The sequence below is a fragment of the Acipenser ruthenus genome, chromosome 11 (assembly GCF_902713425.1).
Source record: "Acipenser ruthenus chromosome 11, fAciRut3.2 maternal haplotype, whole genome shotgun sequence".
Classification (NCBI taxonomy): Eukaryota; Metazoa; Chordata; class Actinopteri; order Acipenseriformes; family Acipenseridae; genus Acipenser; species Acipenser ruthenus.
In genome coordinates this window covers 27,612,003-27,633,511 of record NC_081199.1, presented here as the reverse complement: position 1 = coordinate 27,633,511, position 21,509 = coordinate 27,612,003, and the positions used below count along the sequence as shown (strand labels likewise).

At 37.6% G+C, this 21,509-nt stretch overlaps 1 protein-coding gene across 4 annotated transcripts; it reads left to right on the top strand.

Annotated features, from left to right (window-relative positions):
- The first annotated feature begins 6,453 nt into the window (after positions 1 to 6,453).
- LOC117426430 (DBF4-type zinc finger-containing protein 2-like) lies at positions 6,454 to 20,951 on the top strand. Of its 4 annotated transcripts, none has more exons than XM_059033583.1 (7): positions 6,454 to 6,698; positions 8,513 to 8,674; positions 9,089 to 9,140; positions 9,812 to 9,863; positions 10,426 to 10,528; positions 13,530 to 13,657; positions 13,911 to 14,214. In XM_059033583.1, exons 3-7 carry the CDS (start codon positions 9,089 to 9,091, stop codon positions 14,032 to 14,034), a joined length of 459 nt encoding a protein of 152 aa, XP_058889566.1. In that variant the 5' UTR covers positions 6,454 to 6,698; positions 8,513 to 8,674; the 3' UTR covers positions 14,035 to 14,214. The 4 variants fall into 4 exon arrangements, with proteins under 4 accessions (XP_058889566.1, XP_058889565.1, XP_058889563.1 ...); XM_059033580.1 differs by lacking the exon at positions 13,911 to 14,214 and adding an exon at positions 17,682 to 20,951 and having other exon boundaries at positions 6,469 to 6,698; XM_059033581.1 differs by lacking the exons at positions 9,089 to 9,140; positions 13,911 to 14,214 and adding an exon at positions 17,682 to 20,951 and having other exon boundaries at positions 6,469 to 6,698.
- The last annotated feature ends 558 nt before the right edge of the window (positions 20,952 to 21,509 follow it).

The window sequence follows — 21,509 nt, the reverse complement described above, 5'->3', positions numbered from 1 at the left end:
AGAAACTTTCGACGTCGAGCAGAGGGTAAGTTGGCACCCCGTTGGCACCCTAGACCGTTTGTAGTGTTCGCTCTGTTAGGTCCGGAAAGCCCTGTTTATCGAATTCGGCCAGAGAATCAGGAAGGTTCTGAAATGACCATACATTGCAACAATTTAAGAGTTTGCCCCATGTCGTTGACAGTGCCTAGATCCCCTGAAATACCCTAAGTTGCCAGTTCAGTGGAACCAAGGCGGTGGGGGGAAAATAGTGGGAGACCGTTCCTTTTGCTTGTCCAGCTCTTGCACCTGGGCTCGTGCATGAACCTAAACCTATCCCGGAACTTGAAGGCGAGCCAGTGCCTGTATCTCCACGAGTAGAGCCCTTGAGAAGGTCCCAAAGACCAGGTAGAGGTAGGATGCCTGCCCATTATGTGGATTAATGTTGCCCAGGGATAGTCATTGTCGGGACGACAATCATTTAAGTTGGGGGTGTACAATTCCGCTCAATATGAAATGACTGATGACACCACTCGTATACCAGGTTCAAGAAGCTTTAATACAATGCGCGCAAGGGAAGAGCAGCAATGGTTACAGGAACACACTCTCTCTCTCTCAATGATTGACAAGGTAGCATGATATTTATACTTGATTAGCATAGCAACAAATGGGTAAATTAACACGTCATGATTATAGAACTTTCTAAAACTCTCTCAAGGATGAATCCCTTATAAGTGGTTGTTTCTAACTAAACAGCTTTACCTCAAACTAGACATAACAGCGCCCTAACTATATTTTGAGAAATACATCTCAAGCAGTTCTCACCAAAATGTGCTGAATGTGCTGTGCTCAGAACACAACAAGATAACACACAGTGCTCACAACACCACACAGTTGTTTTGAAGGAGACACAATATGGTTTTAACCCTTTAGATATCACATCACATATGTTCTGCCTTTTTATTTATTATTTATTTCTTAGCAGACGCCCTTATCCAGGGTGACTTACAGTCGTAAGCAAATACATTTCAAGAATCACAGTACAAGTAATAATACAATTAAAAGCAAGATAAATACAATGACTTTGGTTCTAGCAAGTACAAGTATGACAAAATACGAATCAATAATACAGCAGATAACAGTGTCAGTGATAGTTACATCAGGATGTGATTAAATACAAAATACTACAGATTAAACACTGTGTGTTTTTTGTATTTATTGCACATATATAGAAACAGCTTCACTGAATCACTGTTAGTTTTTTTCACATTCGACTGCTGTGCGTAGTGAACTTTCAACTGTGACCCCGCTTTTACAATTGATCAGACGCTGTACAGTAGCAGGACTATAGAATAAAGGTTGGGGATTGTGACTATGGCAGAGAGAGAAAAAAAGGGGGCCAGAGGAAGCAGGCAGTCAGAGTAACTGTGTATGGAGTGCGGCAATGACAACAGCAGCAGCAGCAGCAGGAGTAGGTGCACGACGAATCCAGGAACTGGGATTTTACAGACAGCGAGGTAGAGACCTGTGTTTTTTTATTTTCTTTTTGCTCTTTTCCTTTGTTGGGGTATTATTGTTTTACTGCCGGTGTTGATGGTTGTACCCTGCAATTGAGAAATAAGGAATGAAATGAAACGGGACATTGAGAACTGTATTGTATTTTACTTCTATCCTTTGGCTTAGCAGGAACTGGATCGCTCATTGAGTCTTTTGACAATAATAACCAGAGAGTTACAGCGGTGGGTTGATTGTATTGTTCAGGCCTGGGAAATTGTCTGTCAGCCTTGAGTTGCAGTGTGGAACAGGGTGGATACCTAAGGAGGGAGAAGTGAGTGTTCAGACAAGAAGTGGTTTGACCAGCCTGGTTGAAGTACTTACCGATTACATCCATTTGATCTTGTGTCTGCTTAGCGACAACTGGGATCGCCTGACTGCAGCAGGGGCTGTCCATCCACATAAGGGAAGTGATATTTTTATTCTTTTTATTTTCAGTATTACATTTTAAATCCTTCTGTTTGAGCACCCATTACGGAATACTTACTCTGTGCTGAGCCAGCCTTTTTTTTTGCTAAATAAGGTTTCTTCAGCTGTGATCAGCGGCAGTGGAGTTGATCATCCCTGGGTGTAGAGTGAGAGACGAGGAGCAACGGGTGGCACCCGCATCAAGAGTGGGAGGGATGGTGACGGAGGCCCAGCATAGAAGGAGAGCAAGGGAGATATACGCGGGTTAAAGACAGTGAAAAGGGAGGTGACCCAGCCTAACAGGGAGTGTGTGTCGGACCCTGAGGGTCTTTACTGTTTTGCCCCCTCTCAGTTTTCCTGGGATCTCCCACTCCAGCTTCGGTTCGGACGTTAGAGGAGGCCTTCATCCTCGGTGACGTCACTCCATGACTCCGCCCTCGGACGACAACCATACCAGAAGCATTAATAGACATATCCACGTTTATGATACTACGATCTCAATTCTACCAGTTAAGCAGAGACTTTTGTGAAGGATGTTATTTTAAATAGTATATTAATAAACTTTTAGTGTATATTTGCTCGTTGAGTAATCTCTATTTATTTTTGCCTTGTTAACCTAATAAAAATGGTAAGTGATTATACTTACCCCTGTGTTTGTGTTGTGGTGGATCCAGTGAATCTAAAGAACCCGCTAAGGGAAGGAAAGATCTGTTAGTGCTAGGAGGACCTTGTCCTCCAAGAAAAACAATGTGGCACGGTCCACTACGAATATAGAAATAGTTGTTAGGCTTACCATTCAATTAAAAATAAAAACCTGAAAAGTCTTCATTAGATAAGTATTCACCCCCTTTGCTATGACACTCCTAAATAAGCTCAGGTGCAACCAATTGCCTTCAGAATTCACACAATAATTTAAATGGAGTCCATCTCTATGTGCAATAAAAAGTGGTTCACAGGATTTCAAATTAAATACACCTGTCTCTGTAAGGTCCCACAGTTAGGTAGTGCATTCAGAGCAAAGATACTACCATGAAGACCAAGGAGCTTTCAAAACAACTCTGGGATAAAGTTGTGGAAAGGCACAGATCAGGGGAGGGGTATAAAAAGATTTCAAAGGCATTGAATATCCCTTGGAGCACAGTCAAGTCGATCATTAAGAAGTGGAAGGTATACGACACCACCCAGAATCTGGCCTGTATGGAAGAGTGGCAAGAAGGAAGCCATTTCTGAAAAAAGCCCATGTAAAATCCTGCTTGGAATTTGCAGAAAGGCATGTGGGAGACTCTGAAAAGATGTGGCAAAAGATTCTGTGGTCCTATGAAACAAAAATTGAACTATTTGGCCTAAATGCAAAGCGTTATGTCTGGCGCAAACCCAACACAGCACATCACCCAGGTAACACCATCCCTACTGTGAAGCATGGTGGTGGCAGCATCATGCTATGGGGATGCTTTTCATCGGCAGGGACTGGGAAGCTTGTCAGGGCAGAGGGCAAAATAGACAGAGCTAAATACAGGCAAATCCTTGAGGAAAACCTGCTTCAGTCTGCAAAAGACCTAAGACTGGGACAGAGATTCACCTTTCAGCAGGACAATGACCCCAAGCACACAGCCAAAGCGACACGTGAATGTCCTAGAGTGGCCCAGTCAAAGCCCAGACTTGAATTCAATTGAGAATCTGTGGCAAGACTTGAAGATTGCTGTCCACCAACAATCCCCATCCAACTTGACAGAGCTTGAACAATTTTGCCAAGAAGATCCAGATGTGCAAACCTGGTAGAGGCTTACCCCAAAAGACTCACAGCTGTAATTGCTGCCAAAGGTCGTTCTACCAAGTATTGACTCGGGGGGGGTGAATACTTATCTAACCAAGACATTTCAGGGTTTTTTTTTATTTTTCATTAACTGTTGTTTCACAATAAAAATTATCTTGCCTCTTCGAAGTGTTGAGTAGGTTGTGTAAATCAAAGGAAAAAAAATCCCATTTAAATGCATCAAAATTTCAGGTTGTAACACAACAAACTGTGAAAACATCCAAGGGGGGTGAATACTTACTATAGGCACTGTATATATTAATGGACATTACATAAGCAAATGAGATGTTCCTTTTTTTTGGAATACCATGTTCCTTCTCAAAGGTGTTTTAATATTAGCCTTTAATAAAGGAAAACACTGCTTTAATTAATTTTCATGTATCTATTTCAGTGCAATGTAGTTTCTTCATTGTAATAAGAAATACTTTTTTAACATTTACATTTTATTTCTGTTTCTTCATAAAAAAAAAAAGTTTTCTGGGGAGAGTAAAAAATACATTAACTTTGATTCATGTACTAAGGGTTACTCTTAAATGAATTCACGATCCAATTTATGGTAAACTGTGCATGCATGACTTAGAAACTCGGCTGAATATCCTAAAAACTGGGCTGAATTCGAAAATGCAGAATTTGGGACGTTATCTAAAAATCAGAGCGGCCAGAAATTGGGCCGTTATCTGAAAACTATAGCGGCCCAGAATTTGGGGCGTAAATGAACACAGGGGCAGTCTATATGTAAAACTGTGATTACATTAGAGATAAACTAATGTATCCTGTAACAAAACTGTAATAGTGTGGAAGATATATATATATATATATATATATATATATATATATATATATATATATATATATATATATATATATTTGATATTAAAATTTATCGCGCAAACGATTATAGATATATGCTATTTGAAAGAAAAGTACACTACTACAGAAAGCCAATTCTTACATTCGTGCATATCATGATAATTCATGTAAATTAATCACCCATAGTTTGTTATACAAGTACAGCAAAATACCACTTTATATTTTAATTGAAAGGTTGTGGAAAGCAGATCTCTCTCTCTCTCTCTCTCTCTCTCTCTCTCTCTCTCTCTCTCTCTCTCTCTCTCTTTCAAATTCAAATTCAAATTGGCTTTATTGGCATGACAATAAAAATAATTGTGTTGCCAAAGCACATACATGGCATAACCGACTCAAATATACAGACAAATATACAGACAAAGAAATGTTTTAATACTAAACAGTATCCCTCCTCCCTCTATATTAAACAGTACCTCCCTCCCTCCCTCTATAGTAAACAGAATCCTTCCCTTCCCCTCTATATCAAACAGTACCCCCCTCCCTCCCTCTGTATTAAACAGAATCCCCCTCACTCCGTCTATATTAAACAGAATCCCTCCCTCTCTCTCTCTTTTCCCTCTCTAGTGTGACATGTTCACGGTTTGTCCCTCAGGCTATGACAGGTCTCCACGTATTGACCAGTCAGTCTGGCTGTGTGTTTGTCTTCCCCCAGCAGGATTGACACCTTCTGGGTATCGCTCATTTTGGGGAATTCTGGGACTAAATCGCAGAATTTGGGAAAGAAAATGTCCCTTATGTTTTTAGATTTTTCACACTGTGTCAGGAAGTGAATCTCTGTCTCGACCTCTCCTGTCTCACAGTGACCACAGCGCCTGTTCTCCGTGGCCAGCCAGGTTTGCCTCTGTCGGCCTTTTTCAATGGCCAGGTTGTGGTCACTGAGCCGGTATTTGGTCAGGATCTGCCTCTGCTTTGTGTTTCTGACAGTTACCAGGTATTCTGCCATGGTATAATCTCTATTTAGGGTCCGATAGCACTCTAGTTCGTTTTGTGTTTTAGTGTTTGTATCCAAATGGTCCAGATAGGAGTGTTTCAGGTGTTTTATAATTTGGTTTACACTAATTGGAATTGTTTTTGCAGTGCTGTCCTGAAGCTGACTGATGTCAGTGTTGCTCAACTCAGTGAGCTTCAGGACCAGCTGGCTGAGGGAACTCTTTCTGGGCTGAGCTCTTGGTATTGCAGGGCTTTATGATGGACTGAGTTTGGGTCACTATTTTTTAGATGAATCCAGTATTTTAATGCTCATTTTTGGATGGATAAAGGCCTAATTCAGCCCTGCATGCATTGTTTGGTGTTTTCCTTTGTAATTTCATGATGTTTATTTTAATTACATTCCTTATCGTCTGGTACGTTGCAATGGAGATTAACAAGTGCACTAACTTTAGTCCAAGCAAATGGACTAAACCTGCTTAACCCATTAGTTAGACGCATCAAGTGGACTAACTGTGGTACGCTGCAATCAACCCTGATGTTCAATGTTGAAACAACTTTGTCCCCTTTAGACATTTTCACTTTGTCTTTCATCAATTGTACCACAATTTACTGTGCTGAGCCTTAGCCCACACGTCTCTGCATTCATACTAGTTTACACTCTGACACAGGCGCAAGGGTTTGTATGAGAAACCAAAGGACTATAACCTAATAACTGCATTTTCATATAGAATGGCGTGGCTAGTACACTGTATAGGATGATGTATTGATGCGCATGCGTACAGAATCACACACGATGAACGTCAAAATAACACCACACTGACGATTCTGTCTTCAAACGATTTGAAAGAAAATGGAACCCATTTTGACTCCTAATATAAAACCTGTTGGCTAGTAGCAGGCCTGTTTTTTTTTTTAAGAGACAGGTCTCTGCTCACAATTTGACACTTGTGTGTTTCTGTTTTCCTTCTCTTTATTTGGTACATTTCGCCGACAGCAATCTTTCCTCTTTAATTCAGTCCAGGAACACAAGTAGGCGTTCCTTTTCACTGTCACAATGACGTCACTGTGACTGCGGGAAGAAAATATGAGGAAACTTGAACTCTACTACTACCGATACTAGGAGCTGTAGGGAAATAACAACAAGAACAAGGTGAAAACTACTGAACGAAGTGCAGCCCGCTTTACTTCTGTAGCTAATATTTCAGATGTTCTAGTTTTAGTTACGATACATGTAAATGCACGATGTAGTATTATCTGGCGTGTAGTGCACGTTTGTGAATTACTTTGAAAGCAGTAGGCCTTCTTCCATTTGTTTTTAATACTACACTGTGCAAGAAGCAGGTATCATGGTAGCAGTCGCTAAATGCGAAATGCATCAAGACATTATATTGTACTAAAACATAACAGCCCTTTATTTATTTTACAGTTGTAAATGGTTGCTTTGATACGCGGGCCCTGTGTATGTAGGCAAAACTACACTTTGCAGAATTTGTTTGAAATTATAGTATAATTTTATAGTATGACTGCCATTGAGGGTTGCATGGTCTGTATTGCATTGCAAACAGTTTAGTGTTCAGTACGGATTAGTCGTTTTTTTTATGCGACAAATGTGAAATTAGGGTTACGTTTAGTGTTCAGTATGCTAGTTGACACAAGTAAAACATGTTTTTTAAACTTAAAATAATGTTGTTGTTTTTGTTAATCACGTGTGACGCTTCTGAATTTCAGTAACGGAAAGCGATGCAAAAAGAAAAATCTATGTTGAATACAGAGTACTAAGATTATATGATTTTGATTAAATGCAGTGCATGCGTTTCATCTCAGTCGATTTTCGAGAGTGAAGGATATTACTAATACAGAAAGTAATAACGAGAGGGAATCTCTTGTTTGCCATAAACAAGGTACTCTGTAGTACCACATGACGGCCACAAATACACGTGATTTTCCGATGCTGGAATTGGATAAGTCGTTCGGCTATCTAGGGTATTTGTTCCAAAGTGGAACGATTAAACACGGCTGCACTAGCACGTAGGACACTGTACCTGTACGTCAAGAGCTGAACACTCTTCTGCCATTCATTTAATAATAATGCAGTTTCACTGTGAAACGTATGATTTTAAATGCTATGTGTATTGTGGGTTATACTTTGTAAATGACAATAGTTTCATAATAGTCTTTTTACGTGTAACTAACTTTCCTTATTGAATAATTTGGTGTCAAATGGCCATATTTTCAAATATAGCTGTGGCCAAACGTTTTGCATCATCTACAATTGTAGAATTGAGACATGAGAGATATATATATATATATATATATATATATATATATATATATATATATATATATATATATATATATATAACATCATTTTTATTTTTTATTTAACATCACGTAATCAAAGAAACTACAAAATGATATTCGACTTTATGAAGCAACGTGTTAATTCTATATAGGGATGTAAAAACTTTTTGGCCATAGCTGTAGTTTACTCCCGACTTCAATTATCGATCACATATTTATGTAATGTATTTGAAGCTCTCTTAAGCACGCACATTGTTTATCAGTTTTGTACATCACTGCTGAATTTGCATCTTTCAAAAAATAGGAGTTGATTAAAGATGAAAATTGGGGGAATTAATTGCTTTTTTGATTAATGTATTTTTTCAAATCTGCTGTATGAAATAAAATACCAAAATATATAGCTGTTTAAAAGTGGAGCTCAGTTAAAAAAAAAAAAAAAAAAAAAAAAGTTGTGAAATTGAATCGTGAAGCAAGTTTACACCTTAAAAAACAAATCATATCATTTAAATGTGGTAAAACGCTTACATTTTGAGAAAATACACCATGTGTAAATATGTTCTGGACATGAATGATTTTTTTTATTTGTGAATGAACCCTGTAGGCAATTTTTGAGATTTATATGTATTTAATATATTTATTATTCCTTTTCTTTTTTCTCTGCAGATACATATTTCAGACTGGGCTGTGAAATGCCCTACAGTATTGTTTCCATGTGGTTAAACAGTTGATTCTAAATGCCATAGATGTGCACAGAAGTGGATTCTGACTGTTAGCCTACTTCTTTTGCTCAAACACACATGTAGTTACCAAGTGCCAGCAGGCAAGGTTAGTATTGGAGAATACAAATATTTTTCATACTGTGTATTGCAGGTAATTGCTTTTTTAAGTTATCCTCATCAAAAGGAATGATAGAAATGGTGGATATTCCCATATTTTAAATGAAGGCATTGGCTAAAGCACCTTCTTTGACCTGTGCTGGTAGCCCTAGCATGTTGCAGCTCCGACTGCAATGCTTCATTGCTCAGCTGCAGTGCAAAGTGACTGATTTGCTTTAACCACTATTTATAAAATGAAAATGAAAGGATCTTAGTCTCATAGGCTTTTATTTTCTTTATTGTATTTATTACATTTTAATGCAGGATATGTCTGCGTCCCCCACATTGTAAATCATTATGGGGCAGTACAGCATGTGAAAATGAGGGCTAGTCCCGCCTATTTATATATTTATTTATTTTACAGATGAATGATAAATGCATGCTTGCTGGAGAGCAGTCAGCTCCTTCAGCACAAGGTATGCAAAGCTTCTACTTTTGTTATAAATAAATAAAACCTTTGGTATAAATTTTAAATACAGTTGCACTCACTCAACTAACCCTAACCATGTGACATTCTGGTTACTGGATGATAAAGACCTTTGACATATTGGCTAAATTTTTGCTATATTAGGGTCACGTGACTGTTTTAAGTTGTAACTGTTTTTCTTAATGTTTAATACACTGTTTTTTTTATTTTCAGAAGTTTCATTCCCAGTGTTGCCCAGTAAACCTCTTTCACTGCCTTTGTTTTAACCTCTGACCATAAATTAATGATCCGGACCACACAAATTCATCAAAAAAAATCAGTACAAAAAAATAGGTTACAATTATATACATACTGACAAACATTCACTACATTGCAGAGTTATTCAGGTTTGCACTCATTTTATTTTTATTCACATTTGACATAACCTTTGTTGAATTAGTAGTTTTTTTCACTTTTTTTTCACAAAATACATTTCTGACTACCGAGATAATGTTAACTAAATACAATCCAGCTACTTGAATAAATCATGGTTCATAAATGCACAACAAAAAACTACATAATGAATGAGGAAACAATGACATTTAGCAGGATTAGGAAAAAACCTAACCATTAACACATTAACATTGAATATGTAAAGTTACCTTCTTTTCTTTTTAACAGAAACAGACCGAAGACAAGATGAACCGTTGACAAAAGTGGAGAACAGCAGTGGGTGAGTAAACGGTTTAATTGTATCTTTCCTGTAATTCCATTCATATTCACGGGAAGGAAATTACATGGTGAAGCATTAGACACAATAATAAATGTAATTGCATATGAGACAAACTTCTAAACGATTTAATCTGTGTTTGACTCATTTTATTTAGTGGCCTTTACTAGAGCATTAGAATTAAGAAGGAAACCACTTGTATGCTATTTGACACGTTTATGTCTGAAGCTGTGAAATGAACTTAATGATTTACTTTATAGAGGGTTTGAAATATGTACTACTTTTGATGACAACAGACCATCTTTTGTTATGCTTGCACTGCAACAGTGCATTTTTTTTCTTTTTTGTTGTTGATAATTGTCATTTGTGAATTTGGTGCGTATTACAATGGAAGGACACTGGGTACAGTTACAAAACAGAATGTTTAATTTTAAAACAAGTTATGAGTTGTTGCTAGCTAACATCTTAATAATAATGTCTTGCATAAATGACACTTGTGCAAAAAGAAAAAAAGATCAGATTACAGTTTCAGAAAAGAATAAACTTAAATTCAATAAAATTTCAGTTTAAGCATTGGATATGACCAGCCTGTCCCAGGAACATCTGCAGTGCAGAACAGACAGGGATACTGCAGCTGTTGTCAAGTTCTTTATAACAGCCTGGAACAGGTAGGAAACCTTATGTATTCATGGTTTTCAATTAGTTTGAAGGTATGTGGCCCTTACAAGGTAGTAGGGGGCACCGACCTCATGGAGGGGGAAGAGTGTGAGGGGGGGTGACATCTTTGAAAAAAAGGGGTTAAAATTGTGCATTCTGATGCATTTTTAAGCATGTACTGTACTAGTAGTGGTCTGCTTGTAGTGTCTGACAAAGTACTCCATTAGTGCAATGAAAGAGCTTTTTTTCAGCACTGCTCACAGCAAGGCAAGATCAACAAGGTTGTGTGGTCCAGTGGTTAAAGAAAAAGGGCGTGTAACTAAATCCTGGCTCAGCCACTGACTCATTGTGTGACCCTGAGCAAGTCATTTAACATCCTTGTGCTCCGTCTTTCGGGTGAGACGTATTTGTAACTGACTCTACAGCTGATGCATAGTTCACACACCCTAGTCTCTGTGTGTCACCTTGGATAAAGGCGTCTGCTAAATAAACAAAAAATAGTAATAATAACAACAAGAAAAAAAATATACTTTTGGAGCATCAAGGCCCCTGTAATAGAAGACTAGCTGAAAATGTGTGTGGAATTGGTTGCCGCACCATTAATTGTATATGTTTAAGTAAAAACAAGTGTAAATTGCAGCGTGTTCGTTCTGCTGTTTTCAATATTAAATACACGACAGCAAGCACATTGTCATATTTTAGATATTTTCATTAGCACAATCTGAGCGCAAAATTTAGTGAATGGCTTTTTTTTTTTTTTTTACTGCAGTCAAATAAGCTGCTGTACATTTAATTTTGAATTCCCTAAATAATTAGTTTTTTTCTCAGTACAGTTCCTGGTTACAGTCGCAAGTATTTCTATGTGTTCTGTTTTCACCTTTCTGGTCAGTCTGAGAAATAAACAACAGCTGACCCTGCTTTTGTACCCACGCTACATTACTGTTTTTCATTATGGTAACATCTTAAATTACCGTGCTTGCTTCTTTGGCTGAAGAGATATTATAAGATCATCTAACTGGGGAATCTGCTGCACAATTAAATCATCCTTAAACTCCTGACAGAAAACAATGTTGCGGCTGCTGAAGAAGATGCAACAGATGAAAAAAATATGTTCGTGGGACTCAAAACTTTGTTTAGGCACTCTATGATTTGATTGGCGAAAGATAACGTTGGTTTATTGGAGTTCATAAAAAAAAAAAAAAAACTTTTTTTTCAGCTTTGTACCTTTTCACTTATTTTTTTAATTGAGCTTTTTGCTGCATTACAGCCCTTCATTGAAATTATTTTCTTTATGTTAAGTTTTCTGGGAATTTTGTTAATGGCACATTATTAGTGTATTTGAGTTTTTTTGTTCTTCGAAATTTATTGAATGCAACTGTTCATTTTAAGCACATTTTTTTACACAAAAGTACTCATACATGTTTGGCCAGCATCACAACTGTTGCATGAAACTGGGGTTACCATATTCTGCTGGTGTTAATATACAGCACCTATCAGCTGACAAGGGCTCAGCTGTTATCCCATCATGCCTTTCTTCTTAAAGGCGTAGAACCTCTATACATGAACCCCCAATACAAAATCAAAACAATACTTTTTTTTTTTTTTTTGGTGCATACATATATAGATATTATGTACTATATATCACCTTACAGTACGATAATACGACAAAAATGGACTGAATAATAATATTAATACCCTAATAATCATTATACTTTTTAATAAAAGTAGCTGCCGCATATTTACCGTATTACTTTAATTTAGATTAAAGTAATCTAGGGGGACCTTTATACGAGGGCGACCTTTATTAATAATACTATGATTTTCAAACGCTGCAGTATTTTATTATATGATTTATGACATTTTAGAAGTATCGCGGTTGCTTATTTTCTGTAATACGGTAGCCTACCTGTATGTAGCAGTGTGTGTGGCTAACCTACTTTGACTACAGTACATTTATCAATGACAGTTACCAAGAGCCTATTAGGTGGGAGTTGGAAGGTCAGGGGAGTACTGTACCAGCGAATCAGAAGTCTGTATTGGTTGTTAAAGGGCAGGACAATGTTGGTTGTGTGGCAGTTAAGTCCAAGAGTGTGAAGTTGATGGTTTGTTTTTTTTTTGCACCAAAAATTACTTCAAAATATCGGTTTAATTTCTAAAAAAAACTACAATATATACTACTCGGTTATTTTTTTTCTCATTATAACTTGCTTGTTTCTAATTTCTCTGCAAGAGCAACCAAAACTAAATCTTTTCATAGATAGTAAGCACATTGTTTTTATCTGTACGGACTGAGTACGGGAATTACAATTGAACTAAAAGCAAAACGAATAAACCACCTATAACTAAGAACTTAAGAAGGACTGCTGTTCTGCAAGTAGTTTATCATGGATTTTCTTTCAGAACTGTACTACCATAAAATAAAATGTGCTTACTTTGTGTGTGTACATTAGTTTGTAATTTCCGTGCTAGATTGAGGTTCCCGTCTCTTCGGGGGCATTACATGTATAGTCAGTGTTGCGCGTTTATTTGTTTACTGTGTGTGGGTTTTTTTTTTAGTAGGAGAAAAATTACCTTGATGTTTCTTTATTGATAGCGGTATTTATTTGGGGGCGTCCTCTCTTATAAAGCTGATCTATGACTGTGGCGTCAATACCCTGTGTATTGCTATTACATTTAATCTTAGCCTTAGCCCAGTTCTGAATATGTTTTTATCTGTATGTTGTAAAGTACAAGCAGCTAAAATCCTTTTCTCAAAGGACTGGCAATCCAAACAATAGACAAAAGTCTGTTTAGATGACTCGTGTTGCCATCTTTTGCCTCAGTACTCTTCAGTAATTTTAGGATTATGTAATGGTCATCACCAATAGCATAACATCAATAGCAGCCTTGGTTAATTCTAGGAATTTTACCTTTACAATATTTAGATCAATTTAGACTTACAGTCCTGTATGCTTTTAATTTTCCCTTAATATACTTAATGCATTCATGCTGTCACATGCTTTTTTATTGCAGCATATTCTGAGCACCAGGCACAGAGACTTTGTAAGCAACTCCAGGAATAATGTGTCAGCTAATAGTCTTATGGAGCGGTTTCTTCAGGATGTCATTCAGCACCACCCTTACAGATACAATGACAGCAGGTACGGTTGCTTGTGTGAACAGACTCCCAGACATTTATTCTGCAATATACAAAAGCTGCATCTCCCTTTTACCAGTGTCAGTTGCAATGGGAAAGACAGGAGACTTGCAGACTTCTAGTATTGTAGGCATTCAATAAAAAGGTGCATTTATATGCATCCAAGATTGAGCAAAGTACTGATCTTTCCAAATGAATAGTCTAAAAGATTTTAGGAATCGTCTGCTCTAATATCCCACCCTCTGACTTCCTTGCAGTCTCATCGAATGTAATCAGTCCTGGCTGCTCATGGTGGCCCAACAATCTATTGACAGTGTTATGGCAGGTGATTTTGAATTATCCAACCACCAAGCTGAAGCTAAAGTCAGAAAGTCAAATTGACAAATGTTTAGACCTTTTTGAAGTTTTGAATGTATTTTAAAATTCTTGGATTTAATATATTAAATCTCACTTTTGAATGCAAATCTGTAATGTTTTATTGTTTATAAATAATTGAGCTATCAACTGAAAATCTGGTTGTTTGTATTATGATCATACTGTCTATACTGTTTTCATAAAACTGTCAGTGGCAACATTATGCCAGCATGCCATTTATTTCTAATAATGTATAATGGGTCATTCCGTGTCAACTCAACCAGAGCTTCCTACCTAAAGATTTTGATTTTGCCTATATTTTGTGTAGTGGAATATACAGGTCAGGTATGGAACCAGGCCAAATATTTAATCTCAAGGATGAAGATTTGCTGAGATACACCCCCTTTTGGGGGGTAGTCGTACTTGAAACGCATTTTGGAGAGATTTTGAGGATCTAAAAAGCAACACAGAAATACTAAAGCGGTGGTACTTATTTTGCATGAATTCTACAGAAGACCTACCTGGCTATCTGTAGAGAAGCATTCACAGGGCTACTGACATTGTAAATACCATTTATTGATCCTCAAAATCACTCCAAAATGAGACGCGTTTCAAGTATGACTACCCCCCTCCCCTCCCTACAAAAGGGGAGCAAATCTTCATCCTTGAGCTTAAATATTTGGCCTGGTTTCATACCTGACCTGTATCTTCCACTACACTAAATATAAACAAAATCAAAATCTTGACGCATGGATTTTCCTGAGTTTTGGTTGATTTGACAGGGAATGACCCTGTTAATATTTTTAGCTTTAAATCCCACTAACAAGCGTCCATTCCTGATTGTAATCTTGTTTGAAGTCTCGCAAGTGGAGTCTCCAGTAGAAATGTAGGAATGTGCTGTCACTCAGTAGTTGGGGCGGGTTTAAAGTATTCAGAACGGGGGCTCCCGAGTGGCGCATCCAGTAAAGGCGCTCCTCGCAGGATGTGCCCTATAGCCTGGAGATCGCAGGTTCGAATCCAGGCTATGTCACAGCTGACCGTGACCGAGAGTTCCTAGGGGGCGGCGCACAATTGGCTGAGCGCTGCCCGGGTAGGGAGGGCTTAGGTCGGCAGGGGAATCCACGGCTCACCGCGCATCAGCGACCCCTGTGGCCGATAGGGCGCCTGTGGTTCTGCAGCGGAGCCGCCAGATCTGTGTTGTCCTCCAGCACTATAGGTCTGGTGGCATTGCTGTGGATCTGCAGTGCGAAAAATGACGGCTTGGCAGGAGCACGTTTCGGAGGACGCGTATTCCAGCCTCCGTTTCCCGAGTCGGCGGGGGGGTTGCGAGCGGTGAGCCGGGGATACAGATAATAATTGGGCATGCTAAATTGGGGTGAAAACCGGGGTAAAAATAATTGGCGACGACTAAATTAAAAAATAAATAAATAAATAAATAAAGTATTCAGAACGAATCAATGATAGATACAAGTCAGGAAGACGGGACATTGCCCAGCAGCACTGGGAAATGTATTTATTATTATTTTTGTTTTCCAGTGCTTATTGGCAATCCATCGATTTCATTTTTTTTGTGTTGAGGGTGTTTTATCGGGTTTTATCGGTTAAATTCAGAAGCCCTAGTTATATTCAAAATAAAAACATGTATTGTAAAATACAGTCAAAGTGGCGGCTTTGGCGGTTCTAGGTAAGTTAGAGGGGATTATTATAACATTTTTATTTTTGCGATCCTGCCTTTCAAAGGTATTTAATACATGTATTTAGAAAAAGTCAAGAACAGACAACCGCGTATCTTTCACACATGCAGAGTAATTTACATTTTACAATGTAAAAAAAATTAACTTTGAATGCCCTTTACAATACATGTTTTTATTTTGAATATAACCTACAATATTCTATTTATTTTTAATATACAAGCCTGTTAACTCTACTGGACCTGCCAGTCACCAATTCCTTCGTTTTTTACAAGGAATGCACCAGGGAAAATATTAGTAGGAGAGATTTCATCTTGAAGCTAGCCACAGCGCTTCGGCAGAAACATTTCGATCAGAAAATTGCAAAACAGCAGGCTGCAGCAGCTCAACCTGGATTCAGTGCTACAACGTGACACACGCAGAGAAAACATATGTTACTTTCATTTTAAATTACAAAATATATTAGTTTTTACAGTTTTGTATGTACATATACCTGTTTACACACTAGTTTATTTTATTATAGTTTTTCATTTTTTGAAGTAGTGGTTTATAGTGGTAAGTTAGAAAATAAACCCTTTTAATTGTTAATTTAAATACGGTGTTTCGGCTGTGCAGATGTTTGATATGATGTGCTTGAATAAAACTTTTGAGTTGTATCCGATAGTTTGTCTTTCATTTTAATATTGATGTTGTTTAAAATGTCATAATGACTGTCTGTGGCGGCTTTATGAGTATAATCGTGACGGTTAAAGGGACATCTGATGCGGACGCACGCATATTCTTTCCAGTTGTTAAAAACTCAAGTCCTTTGTATTTCTCTTTTAATAAGTGTTCTAATTTGAATGCAAGTTGTGCATTTTTGTTTAACTATTATGCACAACAGTGTTTTTAGTTATTGGATCTTCTGTTAACAAAACTAATGTTTGTTTTGAAAAATAAAACGTCAATGCATCAATTATCATTGATAAATGCCTATACGATGATCGAATACGAAATTAGGGTGCTGATTGCACCACTAGTTGGATGTGAACCTTTAAAAAGTATACATTGCAAATGAAATGCAAGTCATTTGCAATGTCCCATTTTGATCAATGGCATTTTTAAACCACTAAATGCATCCTCAATTTCAGGTAGTGAGCAAATCAGAAACACTGACAACTTGCATCCACAGTTTGCTGTTCATAGGCCTCTATTATTGTATACTGTTTTTTCAGAACAGTTGAGAAAGTGTTCATGGTAATGTTGAAATCTGCAGCAACATCTTTCTATTTCTTTATGGTGGTGCATTATTCACCACCTCCGCTTTTGTCTGCAAGGATATGGTGCATGAGCACTGTGGCAACTCAAAGTGCATCATAGGATCTGTAGTTTCAAAACAGCATTAAGATACACTACAGAGGCAACAATTTGGATGCAAGTTAATACATTTCTCAATATCCTTTACACTCAGCTATTCAAAAATAATTCGAATAGCTGAGTGTAAAGGGCTCCAAAATAATTTGCACTAACAGGAAATATGTGTTATGTGAATTTGGATTATAAGCAGTAATTCTGCTCAATTTTGCTGGGACCATGTAGAAAATTCTTAGTATCAGGATATTTGTCTTATCCCAGTTCATTGTAATGATAATTGACTATATACAGTAGAAAAGATACTTGCCAACTTTCCTAATTTGTGAAAAATTTAATAAAGCCTTCAGGAAATTTGGTTGAAATTGAAAGAGTATTTTTGTGGTCTGTGCTTATTGCCTGATAAAATTGCCTGGTAAAATTTTCGAAACCCTGAAATCTGTGGTTCAGCATGTGCCGAGATATGATGTGACTGCATTTCTATAAGTAAATAGTTTTTGTGGACCACCTTAAAATGTAATCCTGCTATAGAGGTTAAGTAAATTATAAATATTATCAGTGGGAGCACAATTAACTAAATAAAATCACTTTCAAATGGACTTACTGTATAATTGTATTTTTAATCTTTTCCAGGCCAACTCATGCAGACCTGCCTTCTTTAAACCTCCCCCTTGTACCGAAAGAAGAGCTCTCTGATGTGTACTGTTTACCTGAAGATGAGAGAGAGACAGTGGGTACCAGGGAGGAGATGCCCAGTACTGATGATGAATCTGGACCAGTAATCCTAGTAAAGGAAGTGAAATCCACAATGGATAACAGGCAAAATGAAACTCACAAATACAACAGATCCTCAGTCCCAGGAAGCACAATGCCTACAGAAGACTTAAAAAAACACAGTGTCAGCTCTGTCACTGTGGAAAGTAATTCACCAACACAGGGCTTTTTGCACAGGACTAGTAGCAATACAGATTCTAGTTTATCTGAGAACCTTTTACCTCACAATCAGCCTTGCAGTTCCCAAGCTGCTCAAAACCCAAGTGTCAGTAGAAGGAGCGCAATAGTAGCCAACTGTGACTTGAAGGCTGACATCAACACTGAACTTTTAAAACACAATAACAATTCAATATCTGGTACAGCCGTTAATATTTTACCAGCTATAAAGCATATTTCTGCTGGCCCTGATGGTCCTTCATTCACTATCTCAACTAGTTCAGCTTTTGGTATCCCAAAACACCACAGTGAACAATCTCAGGGGGAGTTTGCAGATTCTCAGTCATATCTCAGAAACATGACTGGAGCCTGCAGCTCACAGAGGGCGTGTGCAGTGGGACATCCAGGAACTGTTATGAAAATTCACTCTAAGGAGGATCTGGGTTACAATATATACAAAGGCCAGGTTCTTCAAGGCGAAGATACAGTTGGAGAAACAATTGAGGAGGTTATCCGGAAACATTATTACAGTATTCCAAATCAGGAGACACCCTTTGAGGATGAGACAAGTTTTCATTTATTACTTGGCTCGCTTGCTAATCCTTGTAATTTTTCAGAGTCTGGGACCAGTACTGAGTGGGATACTCCAATGAAGAGAGACCCAGGGCCGCTCAAAGATCTTGGATGTCTCAAGGAGATTCACATTGACCTTGAAGACAAGAAATATGAATCTCAGCTAAGCTCTGTCCTGCATCTACACCCAGAGGCAGAGAAGAAAGAGAATGATAAGAAAAATGAGGAAGGGAATGTAGATATAAAAGAATGCAAACATAAGGGCCTTCTTCCACCACTGCCACATATACCTCAATCCTTCGTTGGAAAGACGTGGTCACAAATCATGTATGAGGACGACTTGAAAATCGAAGCACTTGTTCGAGAATTTAGAAACGGACATTTCCGGTGTTATTTTGAAAGTGAATCCTCGGCTAACTATGAGAAGAAGAGTAAGAAGCAGAAACAAAAAGTAGTAGCAAATAAGACTTTTACTGAAAGTAATGAGGCATCAGCCACAAAAGAGGCAGTGCCACTTTTTGATCATGTTAATATGTATGATGATGGTGATGATGATGTTGATGATTATAACCATTCCTCTCTTTTGATCCCTGCGTGCAAAACACCACTTGAAAAGAAGACAGCAAAAAGAACATGGCGCCAGGCTTCCAGATGCCAGGTTGTTAAAGTCAGCCATGGAACCCAAACAAGCATGGTAAACTACCCAGTTGTCAAGAAAAGAATATTAAGAAAATATAGTGATCCAACAGATGCAAGGCAAGTACAATATGAGTTAGAATGTGAAAAGACTCCAGATATGAAAACCAGGTTGTGTGCTCTGAAGCTGCCCGAGGCTTATAGCAAAATCATGAGTCCTTTACAGCCAAAGTCACTGGTCTATGTGCTGTCTTCTCCAGAAACCACACCATGCCCATTAAAACCTGTGTGTTTCAGGAAGACTGTGAGGAAACGCAAATCCACTGAAAGTGAAAGTACAATCAGGTATAAGTATAAGACAATTCCTCTTAAGTTTTATGATTCATTGACTAACAGGATTTTGAAAACACAGCCAAAGGGAATAGCATTATGCAAACCTAAAACATTTACACATGTACGGCAGCTGTTTAGAAGTCTGAGCCCAGATATAAAACAAGTGAATGACAGTCAGAAGGAAGACGATTTAAGATCCCATCTAGAAGCTGATATTCCTTCTGAAAAGGATTCTTCAGCCTCTAGTAGGAAGTCCGGTTTCAGATCATGTAGTCAGTCAACTCTGTCAAGAAACAGACTTATCCTGAGTCCCCTGAACTCTTCAAAACCTCAAACCAAAGGTGCTATGATCTTATCACCACAGAAGCACAAAACCACAGAAGCATTTAATGTATGCAAGAGCAGGAATCCGAGAAGGCAAGCACTGGTAAAACAGGATCCTAAATCAGCGCAGAGGAGCACAAGAAATAAATTAACAGGACCAAATTTTCGGACTAAAAGTGTTAGAACTAGAATGAGTTTGAAGAGAATAGAAAATAAAGGTACAAAGAGGCCAAACTTTGTTTCAGCTTCCAAGACTTCCAGCAATACGCAAACAAAACGACATAAAAATGGACGGAAAACCACAAGAACAGATAACAAAAAAAAAAAAAAATTGACCAAGGGTTTGTTAAGCCAAGGAAAACCAGAAAATAAACTTGAGGCCAGTAGGAAAACAGGTCTAAGGAGCAGTTTGGAAAGAGAATCCAAACATTAAAGTATCAGAAAAGTCTGCAGAAGTGCTTACGGAAAAATGAAAAAATCCAACTTTCCTGGAAATCCAGGAAACAGCTGGAAAATGCAAGTTGTGATAATAGGAGAAAGTTACGAAGTTCAAGAGGCAAATCTTACTCTAAAAAAGGAGAACCCTTAATAAAAAGAGATCTCAGGTCATCTTTTAAAAGTATATGAAGAGAGATGGAAAACAGTTAAAGCTACAAGTAGTAAAACAAAACAAAAAAAGACAAAAACAATAAGGTGCTTTTCAGGTACGAGACCAATGTTCTTTGTAAAAAAAACAAGCTAGTTTTGCTGCAGTGCTTTTTTTCTGTCTGATCTCAGGAGTACTGTACACAGTGTGAATTAGAATTCATTCACTGTCATTCCTTAACATGATGTCTTCTTAAGACAAAAGAAATTAGTATGTGAGACTGCAAAGTACAGCTACTTTTTTTTTTTTTTACAGCTGTATTTTTTTTGCAAGGTGTAATATTAATGAGAATTAATTTATAGTTTTTTTTCTAGTTTTGAACAAACTATTAATGAGGGTATTTTTTGACGATTCAAATAAGTATTTTTCCCTAAAATTGTTCTATTTAATAATAGTTTTTATTGTATATCACGTGTGTCTTGTTTATTAAAAATCTTCCAATATTGTATAATCTACTCAAATTACTCACTGTTCATTTGTACATGTTAAATAGTAATGCTGCTGTTACCTAATGCAATAGATATCTGGGGATGAAGCTGATAAATTGAAAACCTCATAATATCTATGTAATTTACATAGGTCATAGTGAGGAGTAGGCTTTGTAAAGTAGAGATCCTGTCTTCCATGTCTTAGTAACCTTACTGTTCTCCATTGCAGCAGTATTGCTCAAAGGCTCTCTTCTCATTAATGAATAATTACTTTTTATGATATAATGCCTCACATGAAATTACACAGATTTACCATTGGGATTGGGCAAATATTTGTAGCTCACCACTCTGCAGGAAAACCAAAAAGCAGAGAGGCCATGAAAAATTAATCTAATTCATAAAAGGACTGTTACTTGTTGGGTTTGCCTTAAGTGAATGGGCTCTAGTCTGCTTGCATCACTGTGCTATGCATTAATCAACTGTAGATGGTGACGGCTGTATTAGTGGTCTCCTCTGTAAATGCCTGCATGGTCTTTCTTGGAAGACTGCCATAACCTGCAAAATACATTTTTAAGCAATGGACTAGGATGG

Bases quoted from the DNA above. Each gene is read 5' to 3' on its own strand.
- LOC117426430 (XM_059033580.1), top strand. From the start codon at position 9,089: ATGAATGATAAATGCATGCTTGCTGGAGAGCAGTCAGCTCCTTCAGCA. The intron at 9,141-9,811 runs GTATGCAAAGCT...TCTTTTTAACAG, and splicing joins GTCAGCTCCTTCAGCACAAG to AAACAGACCGAAGACAAGAT. The intron at 10,529-13,529 runs GTAGGAAACCTT...TTTTTATTGCAG, and splicing joins TTTATAACAGCCTGGAACAG to CATATTCTGAGCACCAGGCA.